We start from the raw sequence: 16,775 nt of genomic DNA, 5'->3' as shown, positions 1-16,775 counted from the left end.
ATAGGCTGTTCTCTAGGGCATGCATGTGCATGAGGGGCTATTGTCATTTTAAGATCACTGCAGGCCTCTTAGCTAAACAAAATGGATGCCAAGGCAGCAATACCAAAGATTAACTTAGCTAAACTCTCCACATGTGTTGGCAAGGATGTGAACTATTGAGACGATCATGTGTTGCTTTTGGAGATATAAACTAGTACAGCCAATTTTTAAAATTGTTTGGCTGTTCCTCAAAAAGATGAACATAAAATTAATATATGATACATCGATTCCATCCCTAAGTATGTATGTCGGACTAACACACACACACACACACACAGAGACAGTTGTACATATAGTTCTTAGCAGCAGTGTTCCACAATAGCAAAAAGATGGAAACAGCCCAAATGTCCATCAAGTGATGAATGAAGAAGCAAAATGTGATTTAGCCATGCAAGGGAATATTAAATGGGCAATAAAAAGGAATGAAGTGCTAATACTTGCTATAAGGTGGATAGTCCTTGAGCATATGCTTAGTGAAAGAAGGTAGAAAAAGCCACATATTATATGATTCCATTTATATAAAATGTTCAAAACAGGCAAATTTATAGAGAGACTAGTGGGAATTCAGGGCTGGGGAGTAGGTGGGGTGATTTGGATGTGACTGCTGATAGGTATGGAGTTTCTTTTAGTGGGGATGAAAATGTTCTGAAATTAGATCGTGGGAATGTTTGTACAGTGCTAGGTATATAGTAAAAAACATTGAATTGTATACTTGAAATGGGTGAACTTGAAGGTATGTGAATTATTATCTCAGTAAAGGTGTAAATAAAGCAATATAGGATATTTTTAGTTTCTTTGAAGGACAAGTTTTTAACCTATTTTATTCATTCATTCATTTATATTCATATGTAACTGACATATTAGCAGCAGATAGACAACACAGTGATTTGACAATTATACACGTTATAAAATGCTCACCATGGTAACATCTATCACCATACAAAGTTACCACAATATTATTGACTATATTCCCTATATTGTACTTTACATCCCCATGACTTACTTATTTTACAACTGGAAGTTTGTACCTCTTAATTCCCCTTTATTTTGTCTATTCTCCCCTCCCCCCAACAACCACCAGTTTGTTTTCTCTCTTTATTAGTCTGTTCCTTTTTAACTTTTTTGTTAATCTGTTTTGCTTTTTAGATTCTCTGTATAAGTGAAGTATGATATTAGTCTTTCTCTGACTTGTTTCAGTTAGCATAATACCCTTTGGGTCTACCCATGTTGTTGTGAATGGTAAAATTTCATTCTGTTTTATGGCTGAGTAATAATCCATTGTGTATATACAACATACCTTCTTTATCCATTCTTCTCTTGATGGACACTTAGGTTGCTTTCACATCTTGGCTGTTGTAAATTATGCTGCAGTAAGCATAGGGGTGCCTATGTCATTTCAAATTGGGTGTTTTCATTTTCTTTGGATAATACTTAGTAGTGGAATTATATACCCAGTTGTATGGTACTTCTGTTTTTAGTATTTTGAGATTCTCCACACTGTTTTCCATTGTGGCCATGCCAGTTAACAGTCAGTCCTACCAAAAGTGCATAGAAGGTCTCTGTTCTCCACATCTTTGCCAGCACTTGTTATTTTTTGTCTTTTTGACACTAGCCATTCTGACTTGTATGAAGTGATATCTTAGCGTGATAACCCCCATTCCTTAAAGGAAGAAGCAATTATTTGTTTTCATGCCAAATCAGTATTTATTTTGAATTCCTTTACTCATATTATTGGATTAATATTAAAAAATTTTTAATATTTTATTTCTATATTTCTCTGTTTCCTATTATTGCTTTTGCATTCTGCACATAGAAGCAGGCAGCATATTGATTGTACAGTTGTGTTTCTTAATTTTCTGTCTACATTATCATGGTCTTATTCAGATTTTCTTTTGTCCCCAACTTGTATTTAACACTGTTAGCTATGTTTTCTGGTTATGGGATAATACCTTTCAGTATGCTGGAAGTGGTTGTATGTATACATTTTGTTTCCATTTTAACTATTTGAGACTGATTGAATATTTTGTCTCCTAGATTTTACTTTCCTTACTGGTATTGTAACGGCAGCAACAGAACCTATCGGTATGGGATATCTCGAGGTGCTGAAACTCCTCTTCTTGACGACTTTGTCATGGCCTACCTTTTTGCTCAGGTATCATTATGTTATCTTACTTGCATATGTGTTAAATGATAAGAATCTTGCTGTGTAGTATAGCTCTTCATCAGGAAAATCTTCATATGTGGGAAAATTGATGTTCTGTCTTGGATAACAGGCACAGAAAGGTAACAGAGTTGAGTCTTCTTATCACTAATTTTTAATCCCATAATTTATACATAATAGAATTTATTTTAAAATGGTTCCCTTTATTGGCCCTTTTGAATTTTTTTAAAGTGTTTTAGGACATTTTAAGGATTTCACAAAGTTTAGATTGAGTTATACAGCAGGATTCATGTAGATATGAGTATCTGGAATATAAGACAGTAAAATTTCCTCAGAGAAACTTCTTAAAATTCCTGAACAATTTCAGACTTAATTAGTGGATAGTAAAATGTAAAGAAAGTGGGAAAGTAAACAAAAAGTGAGCTATAGGGACGCCTGGGTGGCTCAGTTGGTTAAGCGGCTGCCTTCGGCTCAGGTCATGATCCCAGCGTCCTGGGATCGAGTCCCACATTGGGCTCCTTGCTCGGCAGGGAACCGGCTTCTCCCTCTGCCTGCCTCTCTGTCTGCCTGTGCTTGCTCTCTGCCCCCTTCTCTCTCTCTCTGATAAATAAATAAATAAATAAATCTTAAAAAAAAAAAAAAAGTGAGCTATAGTAGTTGTTTATTTCCTCATAAGAGGATGACTGGGTATTTTTACATGATCTGAGAGTTGTGCTCCGGTTGTTTATTAATACTGTTCTATGAAATTTTTATAGTATATTTGAACATTTTGTAATGCTTCCTTACCTATTACCTTAATTTAAACAGTAATCAAAATGTTCTGTCATTAAATAACTTTTGTTTTTTATGGGCCACAAAACTGAGGAGTAGAAACTAAAGAAAAAGATATTAGTGCTTTTGGGTAAAGATATACTGTTGTTATCCCAAAGATGTCAGATTAAGGAGTTCTGAATCAGATTTGCTAATATCATAGGAAATTATCCCACAGATCCTCATGGTTCACATTTCTAAGATGCTAGGAAGACTGGTTCAGTTTGTGAGCAACACATTGATAAATATTCCTTTTTTGGGGAGAACAAGCAACTTTTTTTTTTAACTTTTTTTTATTCTGGTAAAATATACTTAGCAAAAGTTGCCATTTTAACCCTTTTTGGGTGGGGACAGATTGATGGTGTTAAAGCTCATTCACATTGTTTTGTAACCATCACCCTGATTCATCTTTAGAACATTTTTCTTCTTTTTAGATTGGAACTTCTTACCTGTTAAACAGTAACTTGCCATGCCCTCCCCTTAGCAGCCAACTTCTACTTTCTGTCTCTGTGGATTTGCCTATTCTGGGTGCCTCCCATAAGTAGTAGTATACAGCATTTGCTCTTTTGTGACTGACATATTTCTCTTAGCATAATGTCCTCAAGGTCTTCCATGTCGTTGCGTGTGTTAGAATTTTCTCCTTTTTAAGGGTGATTAAAATTCCTTTGTATCTGTCACATTTTGTTTATCCATTTATCTATTAATAGATTTTTGGGTTGCTTCCACTTTTTGGCTCTTAAGAATAACACTGCTATGAACATGGGTATATAGATATCTCTTTAAGATCCTGCTTTTTGTTCCTTTAAATACATATCTAGAACTGGAATTATTGGATTATTTGGAAATTCTACGTTCAATTTTTTTTTGAGGAACTGATACACTGTTTTCTATGGCAGCTGTTCCATTTTACATTCCACCAGCAGTGTATAAGTATTCCAATTTCTCCACATCCTTGCCAACACTTATTTTCTGTTTTTCTAATAGCTATTTTTCTGTGGAGTGTGGAGTGATACCTTGCTGTGGTTTTAATTTGCATTTCCCTAGTGGTTACTGATGTTGAACATTTTTCTTAAGCTTTTTGACCATTTAAATATCTTCTTTGGGGAACTTCCTTTGCCCATTTTTAAATTAGAATGTTGTCAAGTTGTAAGTGTCCTTTATATATTCTGGATATTAACTCCATGTCAGCTATATGACATATTTTCTCCCATTCTTTCGTTTGCCTTTCACATTTCTTGATGTGTCCTGTGATGTCCAAAGGTTTTTAATTTTTGATATAAACAGATTTGTTTCTTTTTTCTTTGATTCCCTGTGCTTTTGGTGTCATATCCAAGAAGTCATTACTATCATGAAGCTTTTCCCCTATATTTTCTTATAACTGTTTTATTGTTTTAGCCCTTAAGTTTAGATCTTTGATCTGTTTTGAGTTAATTTTTGTTGATGGTGTAAGGTAAGGCACAATTTTATTCTTTTGCATGTGCATATCCAGTTTTTCCAGCATCACTTGTTGAAAAAGACTGTTTTTTCTCTATTGACTGGTTCTGGTGCTCTTGTCAAAAATAATTTGACCACCACCCAACTTTTATATAGCTTTCTTTTTTCAGTAGTCATTGGAAAAAGAGGGAGAGATAGGCTTTTGAGAATAGATACTATGTGGTTATGACTTTCTGTTGCTTTTATGATTGTGCTATATCATCTGTGCTGAAGAACTGATTTTATTTTGGTGGCGTGATAGTTTAAATCCCATTAATAAGACAATTTTTCTAAACTGTTCATCTGCTTTACCCTAAAACTGTGGTATCTAATACTTTTGATTTAGAAAAAATATGATTGATTTCTAATTTTGTCTTCCTAGGAAGGATTTTCTCATTTAGGAAAGCAAAATAATTTCACAATAGAATCGTAAATTGTGTCTAGATAATAAAGACCACATGTAATTTTTCTATTTCTTAATGTTTCTATTTCTCTAAACCTGTGCCCAGAAAAATACATAAGGTAGTAATTAACTTATCCAGATTATTTTGATATCAGCATGGATTATATGCATTTTATAGAATAAAGCATGTTTGACCAGTGACGACATCAGAGTATAAGATTATGTTGATATTTTTTAATAACTAAAAAATAGTTCAGCCACTGAACTATGAAGTCTGTTAAGACACTACTATAGAGGGCGCCTGGGTGGCTCAGTGGGTTAAGCCTCTGCCTTCGGCTCAGGTCATGATCTCAGGGTCCTGGAATCAAGTCCCGCATCGGGCTCTCTGCTCAGCAGGGAGCCTGCTTCCTCCTCTCTCTCTCTCTCTCTGCCTGCCTCTATGCCTACTTGTGATCTCTCTCTGTCAAATAAATAAATAAAATCTTAAAAAAAAGACACTACTATAGAAAGATGGATTTAGAAAAGGTAAGCCAATGAAAGCCAAAAGTTAGAGCCCTTTTAAGTTCATTTTCTTCTGAGGATTGCCTTGATACCATCAAATATGGTGATGCAGCAAATAATTTGCTGCCATGTGAACAATCTTTAATGAATTTCATATACTTGGCAAAAAAATGTCTATTCACTCCATGTTGTTTCTTTGGTTCATTTCTGATTTTGTGTCTGTCACAGTTTTCTTATTTTTCTGGGTGAATGCAGATAAAATTTTTTGGTTCAAATGTTGTCGGCTACTGAGATGAAAAACAATTAAAAAAAAATTTCTTTCTGTTGGGGCACCTGGGTGGTTTGTTGGTTGAGCAGCTGCCTTAGGCTCAGGTCATGATCCCGGAGTACCAGGATTGAGTCCTGCATTGGGCTTCCGGCTCCATGGCGAGTCTGCTTCTCTCTCTGCCCTTCTCCTCTCTCTTGCTCTCCTTCACTGTTTCTCTCTCAAATAAATAAATAAAATCTTTAAAGAAAAATTTCTTTTAATTTAAATTATCCAATGTATAGTACATCATTAGTTGTTGATATAATGGTCAGTGCTTCATTAGTTCTGTATAACACCCATTGCTCATCACATCACATGCCCTCCTTAATGTCCATCACCCAGTTACCCCACCCCTCTACCCACCTCCTGGAGACTCTTGACTCCGGAAAACTACTTTTCTACAGTTACAATTAAAGGCAGTTTTCATTTGTACACCTGCATTTTTGAAAGGAAGTTTAAAAATAGTTGAAAATAGTATGCTTTGGTATTTGGGACTCTGTTTCGGTTGTAATTCTTCTCTAATGAGCATTTGATTGGTTATGTTCTTAGTGCTGCTCTTAATGGCTTTTCCTATATTTATTGTCTTTTGGGTATAAATTGCACAGAATATCTTCATGATCATAATTTATTATACTTTGGTCCTATGTAAGAGATGGAACAAAAGCAAGGTATTAAAAAGAATGGACCTAGCAATCAGTTACCTTTTTAAAAACTTAAATTCAGTTAATTAACATAGAATACATTATTTGCTTTAGGGCTACAGGTCTGTACTTCGTCAGTCTTATATAATACCAAGTGCTCATTACAACACATCCTCTTTCTAGTGTCCATCCCTCAGTTATCCCATCCCCCATCCTCTCCTCCAGCAGCCCTCACTTTGTTTCCTAAGATTAAGAGTCTCTTATGGTTTATTTCCCTCTCTGGTTTCGTCTTGTTTCACTTTTTCCTCTCTTCACCTTGTTTCTTCAATTCCACTTATCAGTGAGATCATATGATGATTGTCTATCTCTGATTGACTATTTCACTTAGCATAATACCCTCTAGTTCCATACATGTTGTTGCAAATGACAAGTTTTAAATTTTTTGATGGCTGAGTAATATTCCATTGTGTGTGTGTGTGTGTGTATATATCCCACATCATCTTTATCCATTCCTCTGTTGATGGACATCTGGGCTCTTTCTGTAGTTTGGATATTGTGGACATTGCTGCTATAAACTTTGGGGTGCAGGTGCCCCTTCTTTTCCCTACATCTGTGTCTTTGGGTAAATAGCTGGTAGCGCAGTTGGTGGGTTGTAGGGTAGCTCTATTTTCAGCTTTTTGAGGGAACTTCATACTGTTTTCCAGAGTTAGCCATCAGTTATCCTTTTTTTTTTTTAAATTTACTTATTTAACAGATAGATCACAAGTAGGCAGAGAGGCAGGCAGAGATAGGGAGAAGCAGGCTCCCCGCTGAGCAGAGAGCCAGATGCGGGGTTCGATCCCAGGACCCTGGGATCATGGCCTGAGCCAAAGGCAGAGGCTTCAACCTGCTGAGCCACTCAGGTGCCCCAGCCATCAGTTATCTTAATCAGAATAATTTACTTGCCTGTTTCTGTAAGTGTGGTGAGATGAATGTTAGCAAAACAAAATCTAACTCCTTCTGTGAATTAACTTTGTTACCAATATTAAGCTTTTGTTTTGGTTAATACTGGTTACTTCGTGATTTGTGCCTTTTAAATAATATAGTTTTTTATACTAAAATGCCTTCTAATTTATTAATAGGAAGTTAGCAAATATAATTTTAAATGTGTATTTATTTCTTTTAATAAAATTATTTTTTTATTTTTTAAAAGATTTTATTTATCTGAGAGAGAGCATGAGCAGGGGGTGGGTAGAGGGAGAAAGAGAAGCAGACTACCTACTGAGCAGGCATGGGTCTCGATCCCAGGACCCTGAGGTCATGACCTGAGCTGAAGGGAGAAGCTTAACCCACTGAACCACCCCTATTTTCTTTTTAATCAAATTATTTTTTAAGAATTTGTGTTAAACTTTAATTTCATGAGACAAGTTATCACATTAAAAGGAAGGAGATATATACACGAAATAAAGAGAGTGATCCTGTATTTCTCTTACCCAGTTTAAAACCTTGTTTAAGGGGTGCCTGAGTGGCTCAGTCTGTTAAGCGTCTGCCTTGGGCTCAGGTCATGATCTCAGAGTCCTGGGAATTGAGCCCTAAGTTGTCATGCTCCCTGCTCAGCAGGAAGTTTATTTCTCTTTCTCCCTCTACCTTTTGCCCCCAGCTTGTGTTTTTTCTCTCTCTCAAATAAATAAATAAAATCTTTTACAAAACTAATAAAACCTTGGATAAATATTGCTATTTCAGCTAATATTTTAGTTCATACCTTTCTTATCAAGAAAATTGCTATGTTTTTAGAATATTGGTGGTTTTTATGTTTTGACTTTCTTTTCTACCATTATATGTTCAATCTCATTTCCAAATTATCTAGACCAAAATCTTATAATTTCTTGTTTTTCTTTTTCTTCATTTTTATATATAATGATAAAGTTATAAGCTTTTTTTCAGACTCTTTTTGTGTCTTCTGTTCCCTATATCCCTACTTATTTAATTAACTAATATCTATCTTAATTAGATATTTTTATCTCATTTTGTGATTTTTATGTAGAAGATATAATTTAGAGATACAAGTAGGGAAATAGGTTGACATCATATGTACTGTATTCAGTTTCCATTGATAAAAAAAGTTACACTGAAATTTTATGGCAAAATGAAAATCAGTGAAGGAGTTGACATTCTTTTTAAATGCATATATTCTAGAAATTATAGGTTACAATATAATAGATTTAAATGTGATAGTGAAATTTAAGAGATATTTCCTTTTAAATTTTTTTCCTGTAGTGGCGGCATGATTTTTTACATGGATGGATAAAAATACCTGTGACTCATGAAACACAAGAAGAATGTCTTGGAATGGCTGTGTTAGATATGATGAGACTAGCCAAAGAGAAAGATCAGACCCCATTGGACATCTATAGCTCTATCAGGTAGTTTCCTTATGCAAATCCATATACATAAACGTGAACAGTTAGAGTTTTTCTATAATTAATTGCATTTTCTGTGTCAAATCTTTCCAATTTTATAATTAAAAGTCACATGGGTAACTTTTCTTCCTTGTGTACAACACATACTTTGTGAGACAAATTTATTTTTTCTTTTTTTCTTCTAGTTTTATTGAGGTATAATTGTCATTTAGCACTTGTAAGTTTAAGGTGTACATCATCATAATTTGACTTACGTATATCTGTGAAATAATTACCAAAATAAGTTTAGTTAATATCCATTATCTCATATAGGTACATAAAAAAGAGAAAGAAAAAGAAATTTTTTTCCTTATGATGAGAACTGTTAGGATCTACTGGTTAAAAACTTGCGTGTATACCCTATAGTGGTGTTATAGTGATCATATTGTACATTATGCCCTCAGTACTGATTTATCTTAGAGTTAAAAAAATATTGAAAGTTGGAGTACTGCAGAAATATCATAGACGTTTGATACCTATTAATTTTTTGATCCATTTATTCTAAAAAGGGTAAGCAAAGTTAGGGGAGTGAAAAGAGCACCAGGAGGCATAATTTCTGATAGCAAATTCTCAAATTGTCTGTTTTGTCTCAAATAATTCTGAAGCGGTATTTCTCGAATATTGGCCCATAGTTTACTTGAATTTAGTATCACACGAAGTGCCTGCTAAGATTGAATATTTCTGAGTGCTACCCAAGAATTTGGATTCAGTAAATCTGAGGGAAAAGCCCACCTATACAAATCTTCACAAGTTCTCCTGGGAATTTTCCTAAAAATTTTACACTTTATTGAAGTGTCAGTGCCATATAAAATTGGGAGGTGATTGGAAGTGTACTTCGTGGTGGTTTGCTCTATGTATACACAGTGAAAGCACTCCCCCATCTACTTCATTAACACATCCATCGCCTCGCATATTTCTTTCCTACTTACCGTTTTTTTTTTTTTTTTTTTTTGGTGAGAACATTTATACACTCCTCTTAGCAAATTTCAGGTCTACAGTATAGTCTTATCAGTCACCATGTTTTATATTAGATCCTTAGATCTTTTCATGTCATAACTGATCCAGCAGATTCTTTTATAAGTGCTTCACACTCCACATTCTCCAAATTACTCTTGTGCATATTGAATTTTGTCTTGCCTAACAGGATTTTTTGAAATACTTCTTCTACAACCCAGCTTTAATGGCTGTAAGACTTTTGCTGTTTTTAAAGGTGTATATGATTATTATAAGAGTTCTTTGAGTTTTTTTTTAAGTTTGAAGATTAAATATATGTTTTACATATTGCATACTTAGGATTAGAAGTTTGAGGGTATTATGAATCTGGTTAAAACTCTCTGTATTTCTTGAAATCCTTCTCTCAGTAACTCATTTCAGTTACTCCTTTGCTAAGTGCCTTAAAAACAGTTACATACCCACACTGCAGGGTATCATTTTCTGTTTCCTCTTTGGTTTTAGGTATTCTTGTTATTATCAGATACCTGTTAGGCCAAGTTCACTCATTTAAAATGAACAACTCACGATTTTTTGTTATTAAATTGTAAGGGTTCTTTACATATTTTGGATACAAGTCTTCAGATGAAAGTTACTATATTTCTAATTTGCAAATATATTCCCCATTCTTTGGATTGTTTTTTCACTTTCTTAAAAGTGTCATTCATAATACAGAAGTTTAGATTTTGAAGTAATTTATTTTTTGTTTCTTGTGCCATGACAATTTGATATTAGATGAATAAATTCTCCTGAAGTAAATATGCCTGCCTTGCTTGCCTTTTTTAATAATTTAATTCAACTGATGTTTTCTAAATTCACATTTAATGCTTATTTTTGAGAAATAATCAAGAAACTCCACTCAGTGTTAAAATATTCAAGATTGATGGGAGAATAGATGAATGATTAGTTGTTGGCAGAATGAAATACACTGTTTTGTTCCCAGAAAATCCCTGTAGGATATGGATATCTGATTAGCATAATTAAATACATATTCCTCCCCCGACTTTAGAAAAATGCATGTAAAGTGCATCTTTGTGTGCCTATGTGTTAGCTGTGTTTGTGGGTGTGGGTGGACACCTTTTTGTGCATGTGTATGCATTAGATACTTTTCTATATGACATTTCCTAATTAAATATTATGGCTTAGGTATTAGAGCATAGAAAGTGAAGGAAAGTATAACATTTTTGCGTTTTCATTCTTCATGTGCTCTTTAAAATCCTGTCTGCTAACGGGTGGGAAGAAGAGAACTGGAAAATGCAAAGAGTGTTAAGGAAACTGCTGAATTTGTAAACATTAGGCCAGGACCAAGGCCACTTATATAGCTACTGAGCTACTCACCTCATCTCACTGGACTCCCTTTCTAAAAAACTAAGTAAATAATAATGGAGTTTCTAATGGCCTACTCTAATAATAAGCTGCAGATTTCATTTTATAGTGTAAAAAATAATATACAGTTTCTAAGCCAAAACTCAATTTCAGAACCTTTTGGAACCTCAATTTTAGCATTCTTTAAAAACTCAAATAAGAAAAGCATGAAAAAAAATGTTTTATGCTTCAAGAGTTAACCTTTCTCTTGGAAAAATTTTGTGTTTCTAACAAGTCTGGTTCTGAAAGCATGATGCTGAAGTGGATTCACCATGTTCAAGAACCACACATGCCTATGGTATTCCCAAAGGAAGCATTTCTGGTCCTTTATGCCAGGCATCAATGTGGAAACTTTGTTTTCTGTTGTTATTTTAAATTACTCTTTTTATATCCAAATACACCTTATTAAAAAGTAGCCATTGGTGATTATTTATTTTGCATTTTTGAAAAATGTTTATATAAATTGTATTCGGATTTAGTAAGTCTCTTGGTAACTAATGTTTTTGACAGAAGTAGTTTAGCAAGAGTCATTTGTATTCTGATTCTATTTTTTAAGTCTTTTCAGTGTTTATTCTAAACTTCCTGAGGCTCTCCTCTATGCTATCTAGACTTTTTAGATTTCATATATCTATTTATTTAGAAATATATAATTGTTAGGAACAAAAGTGTGACTTGTAATATCTGAAAAAAAAAAAGAGTAGAATTTGATGACAGAGTGAGGGGAGTGATGGAGTGTGTAGAGACTCATGGAAAAGGCCTTGTAGCAGAAGGGAGAGTGAAGAGAATCAGTATGGCTAGACCCCGAAGAGTTAGGAGGGACAAAGCAGGGACTAGATCAGAACCTACAGAACCTTAGAACCATGTTGACAAGGTTATGAGCACTCAGAAACCATAGAAGGGTATTAAGCAATGGTGAAATGATTAGATTTGTGATTCTGAAAGATCCCCATGAGTCCAGTGTAGAAAAAAAAGTCAGACAATGGCAGAGTAGATGGAAATGCTATTTGTTCAGAGACAAAAACCATTGCAATATTTTCTTCCAGGCAATGTGGTTAGTAATGAGTTCGTAATGAGAAAAATGGGTAACTAAGAGAAGTATTTAGGAGGGGAACTCATGGGAACATGCTGATGAATGGAATAATAGGAGTCAAAGGAGAAGGCCGCATCAAGGATTATTCCCAGGTCTTGGGTGAATTGCAGTGCTATTTACTAGATAGGAAATGCTGTAAGAGGATCTTTTAGGGGAGAACATCAGTAGGACTTATGAGTTGGGTTTGACGTATTGTTTAAGGAGATTTTGAGACATTTAAATTAAATGATCGAATGACTTGCCTACAGAAGATAGGAGTGTGGAGTTGAGAGGTCATTGCTAAAGAAAGACAGGTATCAGAGTCATTTGCATATAGAGAATCTAGAGAGAGTTAGTTTAAATAAGAAGAGAAGAGGGTCTTAAATCCTGAGGAACTTCAACATTAATCACTAGGTAGGAGTGAAGGTAAAAAGGAGATTGAGAAGTATCCCAAGAGATAGGAATAAAGTGAGGAAAGCTGAGGGGAGAAAGCTGAAGGAGAGAATGATCAGCAATGTTGGATGCCGAGGAAGAATGGCAAGGTAGATGAATATGGGAATTTGGTTTAAACAACATGAAAGTTTTTCTTGATTTTTAACAAAAGCATTTTCTATGGAATGATGGAGTAGAAGCTAGACTGGAGTGAATTGAAGAGTAAGTAGAAATGACTGTATAAACTCTTTCAAAATTAGGCCAGATAAGCTGTAGCTGAGGGGGATATGCAGGACAAAGAAATTTTACATTTTAAGTTGGAATGAACATTAGTCTTGTGGCTCGAAGAGAAATAAGAGTAAAAGTCCCCAGAGTAAATGTATATTAGAGGAAGAAAGAGGCTATAGGTAAATACATGTCCAGGAAGTGGCGTTACCTTGCTGGTAACATTTGTTGGAACAGATGGGGAGGAGGAGGGAATGAGTGCACATGAATGTGGATTTGCTAGTGGAATGTTGAGGGAACTCTGCTCAGAGCAGCTTTTTTTCCTCCCTAAGAAAGAGATGAAGTCATGTGGTGAACATAAGGAGGAATACAGCTGAGGTTTGAGGCGGAAGAAAGGTAGGCAGTTTGAGAAGATTGGAGAGGGTTTGACATATTGTGGAACTTGGGAGAATTAGTTGAACAGAGAAGTGTTGTAAAATTGGTCGTGTTGAAAGCATGTTTGAAATTGGTGGTGATGAATTTATGCTGCTGTGTCTGCCTTATCAAATGACTCTCCAGCCCCTCTGCTGCCTGGGTACAAAGCTGAATGTTCCTCAGCCAGGTTCAGGGAGAGTAGGGGAGGGAAGAAGCCATGGTATGCTAGTAAATGCATAACAACCAGTTCTCAAAAAAACCCAAACCCCAAAGGTGTGATTGGTTTGCCATCTTTGCTGATATCCATGGTATAAATCCTGCATATGGCCAGTTTCAGGGTATCAACCTGATGTGCCTGATGTAGAATTGGGAAGAGATGAGCAATAGCAAATCTTTTACATCACTTATGTACGAGTGATGTAAATAACCTCAAACGCATAGGTAGTAATAAAGTGTAAAAATTTAAAATGTAAAATAATTAGAAAGTGATACATTTTGAGTATTCCCTATATTTTTACTATAATTGTAACCATAGAACTTAAATTTTAATGATAGCTCTTTAGCAATCAACTCAATAGTCTTAAACTGTAAGCTCTCAGCATGAGACAGCTGGAGCACTAGCTATAACTAGTCACATACAGAATAGAGTGAGAAGTGATCTCATGGAGTGGTGGTGCACAGAATGCTGTCTGACAGTGGGGAGTAGTATGTAATGTAGTCCTAGAGAAAGGTTGTCTGGATTTGATGATGCTTGAGCTGAGACTTTTGGAATGAGTTAGAACCAACCAGGTAGGAGATGGTGATGGGAAGGATTAGCATAGGTGAAGGCATGGAAATTTAATGCAGTTGCATCTTCAGAAATAAAATGGTCTTCATTTGTCAGATATTTGAGTAGGAGGAAGTCATCATCATCTCTCTTCTTTAGGGTATTTTATATAGACACAAAATTACAGAAGCATCAGAACATTTCTAAGTAGAATTGTTTTGAAGGCAAAGGAATTATTAAGAGTTATTGAAAAGGGTCTAGAAAATAGTATATACAAAAGAAGTATGTTTGCATAATGAACAACAAAATGTAGCAATTTCCAGAATTCAGATAAATTTTGGTGTACAGCATCATAGGAAATATTGCAACATGGTGCCAAAATATAAGATATAAGATATCTTATAAGGTATAATAATAATAATAAGGTATAAGATAATCAGAGAAAACAAATTTTTAGAGACTCCATTATTAACTAGACTAAGTCTTCATTTCATTAGGGGAAGAAAATTAACATATCCTATTCTAAACATTTATGGTGACTCAGAGAATTTTTATATGTATTCACATCATCAGTTAAAACCTTAATATTAGGGGCGCCTGAGTGGCTCAGTGGGTTGAAGCCTTTGCCTTCAGCTCAGGTCATGATCCCAGGGTCCTGGGATTGAGCCCCACATCGGGCTCTCTCCTCGGTGGGGAGCCTGCTTCCTCCTCTCTCTCTGCCTGCCTCTTTGCCTGCTTGTGATCTCTATCTGTCAAATAAATAAATAAAATCCTTAAAAAAAAAAAAACAACTTAATATTGTACACATGGTGGCTGTGTCACCTTTCTCCGCTTGACCACTGTGTGGTAGCAGTTACCAGTCGTGGAGAAAGGTGGTAGTTTCTCTCCCAGTGTCGTTTTAGATTTATCTTCCAATTTGTTTTGTTTTTCTGTGTGTGCTCTTTATCCCCAGCTACAAGACATTCTTACCAAAATGTGTTCGAGCAAAGATCCAAGACTATCATATTTTGACAAGGAAACGAATAAGGTACAGATTTCGCAGATTTATTGAGCAGTTCAGCCATTGCAAAGCCACTGCCAGAAACTTGAAACTTAAGTATCTTATAAATCTGGAAACTCTTCAGTCAGCCTTCTACACAGAGCAATTTGAAGTAAAAGAACCTGGAAGAGGTCCTTCAGGTGAGGAGATTTTTGCAACCATTATAATAACTGGAAACGGTGGAATTCAGTGGTCAAGAGGGAAACATAAAGAAAGTGAGACACTGACAGAACAGGTAATCCTTAATGATACGTTCTCATTCTTTGTTAATTTAAGTGAATGGCAATAGAAGCAGAGTAATTTTACTCATTGGAAACATGGTCTTGCAATTCTCTTCTCTCATTGATAGAAGAGGAAGTTTTTAGTAGTGTGAAACTATCAAGGTCATATCTATAATTCTTTTCTCGTTGTTCTTAAATGGTTTTTTATTTAGTTTTTTAAATGACAAATATTACTAATGGTTTTCTTATAGTTTTCGAAAAGGCTTGAATTCTAAAAGTGATTTTTAAGGTAGTTTTGCCTCTTTAAAATTTTGCTGTTACTGGTAATGGGCATAATCATAAAATTTAATTGGAAAAAGTTAATTTTAATTGATTTTATGATGATGCATTCATTTTTTTAAGGTCTGTACTCTAAGTTTTAAGTTTGTACATATCTCTGTTGTTCTTAGATTATTAGACATTTACCTTTACCTTTCTTCTTTGGTGATTAAACTTACAGTTTTCTGACAATGGTTCCTATTGACATTGATTGGATTGAAGGGAACTGTAACATAATTAGATTCCTGGTACCTTTAATGCTCTCATTTTTAAGTCAAAGCAAGATATGGTTAAGTCTTAGGGTTGGATTATTGAGGGAGAGAATCCCATTTAGTTACTATCAATACTTTTTTTAGTTTAAAGAATTTGGAATGCATGTTGTTATGTCCTTCTTGTTTTAAAATGGCTCCCTTAGTTTTACCTGTTTTTAATTTCAAATGCTCTTAATTATAGGATTTACAGTTATATTGTGACTTCCCTGATATTATTGATGTTACTATTAAGCAAGCAAGCCAAGAAGGCTCAAATGAAAGTAGAATTGTAACTATACATAAGCAAGATGGTAAAAATCTGGTAAGTTTACTTTATAACCAAATAATGATTATGCTTGTTGTCAGAAAATTTTAATACTAAAGTTATTTTCTCCTAGGAATTCTGATTATAGTTTTAAATATAGCTCTAAACATAAATTATCAGTTTAGTAAGGTATTGGTCACATCTAGCTCTTCTTGTATCGCTACCAATACTATATTCCCAGAGTTTCTTAAACATTAATGTATTTTTCATTCATTTTTATGATTAGCAAGGCAATAGTCATTCCCCCGGAAGCCCCATTACTCTGGATTGTGCTAATTCCCTGTTGTAATGCTCACTCTGGACTATATTCTTTTTCTTTTCTTTTTTTTTTCCAGTAGGGATGTGCATAATTCCACTAATACTGCCTAATTAAGAGAGAAAAATTAAAACAATGCTTTCTGGGATTCACGTAACAGTGTAAACCAATCCCAAGTTAGCCCTACCCAAGCTAAAACACATGATTGGTTCTAAAAGATTAATTTCTTGAGGAATCTCCACACTGTTCTCCAAAGAGGCTGCACCAGCTTGCATTCCCACCAACAGTGTAAGAGGGTTCCCCTTTCTCCACATCCTCTCCCACACATATT

General features: G+C 34.8%; 1 protein-coding gene across 2 annotated transcripts in view; it reads left to right on the top strand.

Annotated features, from left to right (window-relative positions):
- JAK2 (Janus kinase 2) overlaps positions 1-16,775 on the top strand; it is a 136,128-nt gene that overhangs the window by 72,415 nt on the left and 46,938 nt on the right. For both annotated transcript variants that reach the window (XR_006601953.1, XM_004766178.2), the window contains exons 5-8: positions 2,074-2,191; positions 8,592-8,737; positions 14,987-15,308; positions 16,066-16,185. Coding sequence is in view for 1 of the 2 variants with exons in the window: in XM_004766178.2 (XP_004766235.1) it covers positions 2,074-2,191; positions 8,592-8,737; positions 14,987-15,308; positions 16,066-16,185 (706 nt within the window). In the remaining variant the exon portion in view is untranslated. The remainder of the gene's footprint in view (positions 1-2,073; positions 2,192-8,591; positions 8,738-14,986; positions 15,309-16,065; positions 16,186-16,775) is intronic.

This window comes from Mustela putorius, unplaced genomic scaffold (assembly GCF_011764305.1).
Source record: "Mustela putorius furo isolate JIRA1106 unplaced genomic scaffold, ASM1176430v1.1 tig00003854_pilon_pilon_pilon, whole genome shotgun sequence".
NCBI classification, from domain to species: Eukaryota; Metazoa; Chordata; class Mammalia; order Carnivora; family Mustelidae; genus Mustela; species Mustela putorius.
The sequence above is the reverse complement of the archived record's forward strand: the minus strand, read 5'-3'. Positions and strand labels throughout refer to the sequence as shown.